Below are 9,946 nucleotides of genomic sequence, written 5' to 3'. Positions count from 1 at the left end.
TTTGAAGTTAGAGTAATGCACTTTGCTTAAAAATAAAATCCATTTTAGAGTTAATTTTATATTATACTTACGTATGTGTTCTAAGGTGTAAATGTATACGTGGCGATGGCACCGCAGACGGCAGCCTCAGTGTTTGGCTCTCTGTGGTTTATATTTATGCATGTGTATTTTATTCACATCTCATTTTTATTATCTGTGTGTTGTTGTTGTCTCCGTGTACTGGAAGCTTGTGACACTATAACAAATTCCTTGTATGTGCAAACATACTTGGCAATAAAGCTCTTTCTGATTCTTTCTGATTCTGGTGTGAGATGTATATGTGTACATGTTCGTAATTAAAAAAAATGTATATTTGTATTGTATGTTACACTGCAGTTCATCACTAGTGGGGTACGGCATAGCAACATCTCTCTTTGTACTTATATCAAATTTGACGTACAGTACAAAAACTTTTTTTTTTTTTTTTAATACAACCAGATGTAACAAAATGATATTAAATCATCTGCCAGGGAGCAAGACAATAATGTATCTTTTGAACAGATTCACAGTCTTAACAGCTTTCTTATTACTAGAGTCAGAAGAGTTTTAAATCTTCAAGAAAATTTCTATAGAAAGGCTTACGTTTGCAAAATGTACATTTATTTATAAAATATTTAGCCAAGAACAAAATAAGGTTGAATAAATAAAAAAAACATCTGACTCTTCACTCTGATGTGTATATCCTAGAATAACATTTTCATATTTCAAAGAGATATCAGGAATTATACCACGAAAAACACTCAATATGTTTTTCCAGAGATTCTTAGTATAATCACAATACCAAAGAGATGGGACAAATCTTCAGTTTGGTGATCACAGAAGGAGCAACTTATATCAAAGTCATCAGAAATAAACCTTTGTAAAAAAAAAAAAAAAAACCCTTTGTAGTATAGCATCGATGTATCATTTTATAAGACACTTCTTTGATTTTATTGTACATAAAGAATTTCTGAGGTAAAGTCCGCACTCTTTCCCAGTTAATGTTACCTACATGTCTGTTCCAATAAAAGATATGCTCCAATGATAAAGCATTAGGGCAAGAGTCTACCTTGCGCTGGAAAAGAGTACGAACACTCCTGTTATTTGACTTTGTGGTCAAGGATAATTTACCAACAACTGTTTCAAACACATTAAGATGTGGCACAACATGAGAAAACTGGTTATTAAAACCCTTCATAAACATAACAATCCCAGAAGGAATGGCTTCAAAAACAATAGCAAATTCTCTTGCTGTAACTGGAATTTTATAGTGTGACAAAAATTCCTCAAATTTAAAAGGTATTCCTTTGTCATTAAATAACTGCCTAACCAAAATAATATAATTTTTTGCCCAATTATCAAAGTAAATTGATTTATTTTTGTACAGTAAATCTCTATTGTGCCAAATTATATAACTATGTGGGGGGAAATTATGTTTGTAAATTAAAGACCACGTTAAAAGACATTGTTTGTGAAAATAAGATAGTTTGGAAATAATTTTTTCAGGATTATAATTACACAAAAGCAAAAAATTGTAACCACCTAATTTAGAAAAAAATTAATTTGGGATAAAGTTCCATAAAGAGGTAGGATTTTTTAGGTGTTGTTTAATCCTATTAATTTTGAATGTATAATTAAGATTAGCAAAGCTGATAAAATTAAGACCGCCTTTTCATAAGAGTTCATAACTACAGTTCCCTTTCATGGGAACTTTGAACTGCGTCCTGTAGGGGTCGCTATGGGGAACGCCTCGTCGTGACCCATGTCTGAAGCATACATTGAAAAAACACCAACTCGTTGGCCGGCGACAGCCATGACGTCACTACCGGTGCGACTATAGTATAAATAGGCGCCGGGAGCACACATCATTCTCTTCTTCGTCTTCATTGACTGTTCTGTTTGAAGCGTGCATTTCCAAGGAAAAAGTAAGAGCTATCTCTATTCATTATGGCGAGCACTAGCAGAGCGTTTAGAAGGTGTGTGCATCCGTGTCATCGCTATTTGACACCCGATGACTCACACGATCTATGCGTTGTCTGTTTGGGGTCTGTGGGTAAACCTGGCAGACATCGGGAAGAAAGAAAAGGGCTTTCTTCTCTATGCCCCGGTTTCGCCCTCTGAACTTTTTGGTACCAGGGGTCCTGGCCCGTCTCGGTTTGAGGATCAGAGACGTAGGGAACGAGACACTGCGTCCTCTAGGTTTCTTGCCATGCTGCGGACACAAGCTTCAGACGAAGAAGTGAATGATGTGTGCTCCCGGTGCCTATTTATACTATATTCGCACCGGTAGTGACGTCATGGCTGTCGCCGGCCATGTGAAAGATCCTCTGCCTTACAAAGTAAAGTTCTACCCTTGAGAAACAAATCTCTGTGTAACCAGAGATTTAGTTTCTTTTTTGTTTTTTTCCATAATTGGGGAAAAATTAACTACACCTCTACCCATCATATCCTTTGATACGACTATACCCAAATAAGTGACTTTATCTTTCACTGGGATACCATCTAAGCTTGTCAAAGGACATTGTTTAATTGAAAATAACTCACATTTATTAATATTTAATTGCAAACCTGAAGCTAGAGGAAATAAACTAATGACATTAATAGCTAAAGAAATCTGAGCATAATTACCTAAAAACAATGTAGTATCATCCGCAAGTTGACTCAGTATGACCTGCCTGTCAGCAATATTAATGCCCTGCACAGAGCTTGCCCTAAGATGAATAGCAAGCAATTGTCCATCTAATAGAAATAAATATGTTGAAATTGGGCAGCCTTGTCGATTCCACGTAGCAAATTAAATCTGGTAGATGAGCCCGTTTTTAATTTGATAGAACACTTTGCATGTGCATAAAGTGTTTGAACTACTTTGATTAAAAACAGGACCAAAACCAAACAAGCAAACAAACCAAACGAGTTACTGACGCTAAAGCGTACTTCCTGGTCTCTCTGCTGTTTTGAAAGATTTGGAAATTAAGTTGCTTTTGATGAATAGGTCTGAATATTATTTGAATTTTAAATAATATAAGCTTTTCTTCGCAAAGTAAATGAAAGGGACTTTAACATATTCTGTTCTGTTTATCTCTGTACAACACAGAGATAATTGCCAAAAACTAAATTACAAGCATTTTAATGTTGCAAAAATGTTCATCGTTTATTTCTGAAATCTCGAAGGCGTGAACACACCTCTGTGACGTCATGACCATGATTCGGTAAGAGCACGTGTGCGGTGAAATGAGATAGCTTCATGAAACTGCTCACCTGTGTGAGGTAAGAGTCAACTAATCTGTCCACAAAAATATGTTTCAGTGTCTATATTATGAATCGTGGGACGTCGGTTTATGTGTTTTCGGTTCGGATTTTATGTCATAAATGTATTGGTACTGAAAAAACAAGCCGTATTTGTGGAAGTTACATAATTAATTGGCTGATTTGTTGTAATTAATGATTACCGAAGCCTAATGAACCGTCCATATTTTAGCTTTGATATATTTGTAAGAGTTCTGCGTGTCACTGCGTTTAAATGTGTGTAACTCGTTATATTTTATAACAATTAGTGGAAACCGTTTAATCAGGAGATTATAGTCATTTGATGAATCTGATTATAATAGCCTGTCTTCAAGTGTCTCTACATGGTGTCAAATGATTTAGTTGTTTTATGTAGCCTATTTTAGAGAGATCTGCGCGTATTATGGGTTTTTAATGAGAGCATGCCAATAGACGGTAAACTCAGCTGCACGTATGTGTGATATGCAGTGAAACTCTTTAAACCTGAACTCATCTGAGCGGTCTTGTCACATTCCACACACACTCATCAGACCAGTCACGCCAAGCACACATTTATTTTATTTTTTTTATTATTTTTTTGTAATATTCAGTTTATGAATCTCAGTGGTATTTTTAGATCACAGTACAGTTGTGCTGTTTCATTACTGTTTTAGTTTGTAAAAATGTGCGACAGAAGCTTTTAGATAAAATACTGGTGAATTCAGTTATTTGTTCATAGCTTTATTAAGCGTTTCAAATAGTTTGAAAACCTGTTTGTTCACATTGCTCAGATTCAGTGTCAAATAGTCACCAAAGTTAGACCTAGACCTGTAATGTGTTTAGCCTACACATAGTTCATTTTATAATTTTAAAACGATTTGATTTTGATAATTTATCAAACTTATTTTGAGCTTTGTTTGTACCTTTACTTAAAGCATTCTGGATAAATATTTAACCTGTTTCTTAGTCTTTCACGTTTTGCTAAGTCTAGATTAGCTGATCTGTTTTGAATCAGGGTTGTTGTTTTTTTCAGTATAAATTCTGAGGTTATAATTATGCTGATAATTATTTGATGCTGTGGTTCTCAAACGAAATGGAGCTTTAGGGTTGAACCATTCACTGGTAAAATACAGGGTTCTTCTCAAATGGATGGCTGTGTCCTTCGAGGCTTCGAGTCTGAAGTCCTGCTCCGCATTAAATGCTAGAATGAGACTGTGTAGTAAGTATGCATGACCATTTCAAAAATGTTTCTGCCCCTGCCGTCACGGCACGAAAATACTATTAAAATTATAAGTTAAATAGTAGCCTATTTTATATTACAAATCTCTATAATAACCGATTTTTAAGGGTTCTCCGATTGATTGGCGACCGATCGCTATCGGCCGATAATCTTTTTGGGAAGTTTGATTGGCGGCTGATCTCATAAACGGATCTCAAGCTAACGAAGCGCCTGCCATGAGAGGTTTGGCATGACATGCAGTGGCACAGTCACAATCTCTGTCCGGCACGGGTAAAATAATTATAATGCTGAAGGTGAGGTACAATTCATATTACTTTATTAAATAACTTCCAAAAGAAATTTGAAAACTTCCTGCGAGACATAATTTCACAAACAGTGTGAGTGAATCACTGTGCGCTCTTTCTCTTTCCCTCTCAAAATGCTCAAATAGCTTCAAATCACCACATCGTGTCTGCACTATAAGCGAGCTGCACAGTTGACACAGGAATTGTAACTTGCACAATCGAGTCTGTGTCGCATCATCACTAAATTTTACAATGTGCATTTCTTTTTAAGTCTTGCCAGTGTTTAAACCATTCAGCACTCGCACGCTCTCCTAGAGACGGTTCACTCATGCACACTCAAAGCGTGCACACATAAGGCCGCCTCACATATAGCTCACAAAATCAGTCTTTTCTTGTGCTGTGTGTAAGCTATTATGCATTGTAAAAACAAAAATGCAATGTATGGTCAAATATTTAGGTGAGATAATTATGTATTTTTGGAAAATGTCCACAAAAAAAAAATGAGGTGAAACGGAGACTGCCTTTCAAGGATCCTTTAAATTGAGAATTCTTTAACGGGGCTTGATGGCAATACTGCTGAAATGTGCAGCCTTACTAGGATGCTTCTGATTGAGAAGCAGCCACAGAGTTTTAATTTAACACAGTTCAAAATGACAGACATACCATTTGCAGTGCTCACCATCAATTTTGTTGACCTGTGAACAGTTTTATTTATCTACTTAATTACTTTTAGTTAAACCTGATGTGTGTTTTCAAATTCAAAATGTTGGAAGGTAGTGCTTTAGAAAGAAAAGCATTTTCAAAAATTATAAGCAGAAACATAATTGCAACTCGGTGGTGCTGCAGGTTTTGAGGTAATGACAAGGAATTTTCAGAGTCTCCACTATTAACTGTGCCTTGTTTCACTTTCCTCCATGTGATTCTGTGGGCTGCCACAGACTCATGACAGAAGAATGAGAGTATTAACAGATTCAATGGGTGCCTTTGCATCGTTAGTACTTGGCCGCTATTTAATAAATATTAAAGAGATATTATTCCCTTAAGATTTGCATTATTTGTGATACCAAGAGTTAATAGTGTAATTTTTTTTTGTGGTGTCTGAAGTGATTATAACAAGTCTTAGTCACAGTTCCAATGGACTAAATGTAATGATAATAAAAAAAAAAGACAAATGTGTCTGAAATGTGTTCTAAATGTTTTTCTGAATTCTGAGTTCTTACAGGATGCTTTCCTAGGCCTGGGCGATAAAACGGTATCGATATTTATCGATGGTACACCTTCTTCGATAACGATACAAAAAATGTTAGATATAGGCACGTGCTATGAGTGACGCAGACAGCACACACAAACAGGAACATGAGTGCTGTGCCTATTGCATCTGAAGGCAAAAATATTACAATGAATGTTAGGTGTGCGTCAGGGAGCGTCATCAGTGGAGCACGAGATGCGGTGATGATGATGTAAGTGACGTTGTAGTTTAATGTTTTGTTAGTCTAGCCCACGATACGCGCAGTTGCTGCGTTATTCATTCAAAATATTAGAGAAATATAGTAGCTCATTGCGGAGAAGATCTTGGTTAGGTTATAACCGAAACCAAGCCATTCACACAGAAATCATATTCGGTGCATTTTTTTAGACGGACAAATATAACTGCTGCACTCGCGTCTCACACCAGATGTATAGAAAGCCATGCAAAGTTAAAACAGTTTAAACTTGGAAAACACGTCACGAATTTGTGGAGGTTTATTCCTTATGTTATTAAAGGCAATCTGTGTGATGGGCGATTCGGCTCTTTGGATTAAGCAATGCATAAATACATGATGCTGTTTTGTTCATAATTTGTTTATGCAATTTACGAAATTTGATTTGATTTATGAGTTAATTTAGACGTAATGCACGTTTTTTCATAGACGGTTATTTCCATGCGTGGACAATTTAATGTGCTGCATTATTTTGCTCATTGCGCCCTCCTGTGGCCTCGGGGAAACGAGCTAAAATTTTACCTATTTAATCTGCATATAAAAAAACATTAGAAATTAGATATGTTTAATTTTTATTTTGTGTTTGATTGTTAAAACAAAAAAATTTGTTGTTTCTCAAATTGAGTTAATTTAAAAATACAGTGGTTAAATGTAAAAAAAAATTCCTATTACTGTTTTAAAAAAGGTTATAAAAATGTCAATAATTATTGATACCGAACGATATGAAACATTATATCGTTGATACATTTTTTTAGCTATATCGCCCAGCCCTACTTTCCACTCATTTCCACTAATTTGTATGTTTGTATAATGCATCTCAGACCATATGTTATTTGATGGAAGCATCCAGCCTGGAATAGACTGACTTCTGAACATATATTTACTATATCAATGGCTGACTACGGACATCCTCTGGGTAGCAGCCAATCAGTGAGTGCTCTGGATAAATCAGCGCTCATCTCTGCTGTTAAACCCACACACTCCTGTAATGGCAGCACAGGATCTTCACGCCACTCACGACAGGTCAGTGAACAGCTCTCAATATTTCTTTTTGTTCTGGTTCTTAACATCTGAATTGTTTGTAATTTCCTTTTATCAGTTATTATTATCATAACTCAACACCTTTTTTTTTCTCCCAATACAGAACTCCAGGGATTGGGAAGTAATATCAGATGCAGAATGTTCTGCACCTGTCGCGGGAATGAGTTTGGTCAATAACACTGTTCCAGGCATTTGTGAGGGATTCCTCATGAAAAAGCGCAAGTATCCTCTCCGGGGCTGGCATAAGGTGAGTTGCATGAATTAAGAACATATCCATGGCATAGAATGACCACCATGACTCACCTAGTGACCTGTCCCAGTGCAATGATTTTCTCCTTTAGAGATATTTTGTATTGGATAAGGGGGTTCTCAAATATTCAAAGACTCAACAGGATGTAAGCAAAACTAATATCTCTTATTGCAGTAATTAAAATCACAATGTAGAATTATCTTTTTCCAGTGCTTTGTTAAAAGTGTGACTTCTCACATCCTCAGATTGTCAGAGGCAAGATTCACTGTGCTTTAGATGTTAGTCTTGCGGTCATGTCTGTGAACAGAAAATCTAAGCGCATCGATCTTGATGCTGGCAACAGCTTGTACCATGTCAAGGTGTGTATATGTACAACTAAGAATGTTATAGTAGTAGTGATTGATGTTATAAATCATTACAGTAGCTCACGTTGCCCACGTTAGCTGAGTCTGAGTCAAGTAAATAAATCCTCAATAAATCAAGAGAGTGTCCAAATTGCACTCAAACCATTACAACCAACAGTATTTCACATTCATTCTATGCTTCAAGAAAAACAGTGCTTTAATAATAAAAAAAAATATATATATTTTTTTTTTTTGTACTATCACAATTTAAATGACAACTGTTTTGTAATATTTGCTTTCTGTAGAGTTATTTTTATTGAATGTCTTGCACATAAATTAAGTACAAGCCATTCAGAACTTTTACTAGCCAAAACAAACAAACCAGGGGCCAGATTCATTAAACATTCTTAAGAAAAAAAAACTTATTAACTGCCATTTTCTTTTTTTAAACTTAAGAAAAAATGTAAGAAAATATTTTGTATTCCTAACATTTTTATTAATGTTATTTTTTCTTAAGATTGTTCCTAAGACAAAACTTCAGGATTCAAATTCGTAAAAAGAATCTTCTTAAAAATCATTGTAAATAACTTCTTAAAGTTAGGATAGCCCCAGACTTGTCTTAAAACCCAAATAGTAAGAATTGTTTAATTTATTGGGTTATTTCAAATTAATTGTTATATTTAAGCATTACAACAACACTAGTTACATATAATACATAGTAGGACTATACTAGGGATGTGCACGAGTTTTCTGAAGTGACAGCGCTGGCTGTTAATGTAAACGATGACCGGTCATGATTGTGTAACGTGACCATTTGCTGAATTCAAAATTCAGTAACAACTCTACAAAAACAAGTCTGATAGGGAGCTTGTTTTTAATTTAGCCTATAAATACAACATAATCTTTAGCAGTATTCAGCGCGAATGCGCCCATACACAGCACACATTTACTGTAGCAGCGCACACACACACATACTGGAAGCATTCACTCAGGAGAGAGCGCAAAAACACAGCACAAAAATGAATGAAACAGATCGCTGCAGCTTGAGACAGGCTTTTTTCAGTTAACTTCAAAAACATGGCACATTTAAAATGTGAAGCCGAGCGTCAGTCAGGCTGGTTGTGACAAAATAGTGTGCGTGCTTATTATGATTATTAGTGTAATCTGAAATCTTCATTTATTTCTTAAGAAGATTTTCGTGAATCCGGCCCCAGATTCTTTTCAAAGTTTTTTTCAAAATCAAAGTTGCAGCTTTGATTTAAATTGAATTATTATCTGATTCTGCTGTTAGTTTTTATTACATACAATCATTGTTTGTAGATACCATAAATCCAACCTGTTCCAAGGATTAGTGGACAGGCTGCCAATTAACAAAGTGATCAGCAGTTTCCTTACAAACGTCACAAGTCATCACCTCCATTGTCATACATTCAAAAAAAGTCAACCCGTTTCCCTCCAAAGGCATTTGATAATAATGAAAATCTTGTCTCAAAACATGATGACATAACTAGATAAAGTTTGTAGACAAACTTTAAGTTGACTTGAAAAAGCTTAGCCAGAAAGTTTGAAGTAGTTTTAAAAGCTTGAAATTTAAAGGTTTTCAGTTTGAAATGGCAAGGTTTTAATTTACTGGTTTTTAAAAGCTTAAAACCAGCTAAAACTCAAAAGCTAGATTTAGAAAAATAGCTAAAACCAGCTGATTTAGCAACAAAAGCTAAAATCCAGCTAAGACCAGATCATTTAGCCAAAAACATCTAAAACCATCTGTTTTAACAAATAAGCCGGCTAAAACCAGTTGATTTAGCATAAAATGGCTGAAGCCAGTTAAAAACAGCTAAAATCAGATGAATTTGGCAAAAAAAAAAAAAAAAGTTTAAAGCAAGCCGATTCATTAAAAAAGTTAAACCCAGATAAAACCAGGCCATTTACTGAAAACCAGCTAAACCCTACTGATTTAGCCACCAAAGCTAAAAACCAGCTAAAACCAGATCATTTAGCAAAAAAAAAACAGCTGAAACCACTTG

The 9,946-nt window shown here is 35.3% G+C and overlaps 1 protein-coding gene across 3 annotated transcripts in view; it reads left to right on the top strand.

Moving 5' to 3' along the window:
• The first annotated feature begins 3,198 nt into the window (after nucleotides 1–3,198).
• Nucleotides 3,199–9,946, top strand: part of LOC107690972 (oxysterol-binding protein-related protein 6-like) — a 36,526-nt gene continuing 29,778 nt past the window's right edge. For 2 of the 3 annotated variants that reach the window (XM_016489414.1, XM_016489412.1), the window contains exons 1-5: nucleotides 3,219–3,285; nucleotides 7,109–7,310; nucleotides 7,432–7,575; nucleotides 7,670–7,723; nucleotides 7,824–7,937. In XM_016489414.1, coding sequence (XP_016344900.1) covers nucleotides 7,179–7,310; nucleotides 7,432–7,575; nucleotides 7,670–7,723; nucleotides 7,824–7,937 — 444 coding nt within the window. In that variant the 5' untranslated portion in view covers nucleotides 3,219–3,285; nucleotides 7,109–7,178. Of the gene's footprint in view, nucleotides 3,286–7,108; nucleotides 7,311–7,431; nucleotides 7,576–7,669; nucleotides 7,724–7,823; nucleotides 7,938–9,946 lie in introns of all 3 variants that reach the window. The other variant, XM_016489413.1, reaches the window with a different exon arrangement.

This window comes from Sinocyclocheilus anshuiensis, unplaced genomic scaffold (assembly GCF_001515605.1).
Source record: "Sinocyclocheilus anshuiensis isolate Anshui unplaced genomic scaffold, SAMN03320099.WGS_v1.1 scaffold422, whole genome shotgun sequence".
In the NCBI taxonomy this organism is placed as follows: domain Eukaryota; kingdom Metazoa; phylum Chordata; class Actinopteri; order Cypriniformes; family Cyprinidae; genus Sinocyclocheilus; species Sinocyclocheilus anshuiensis.
Note: the sequence above shows the minus strand (reverse complement) of the source record. Positions and strands in the feature narration are given on the sequence as shown.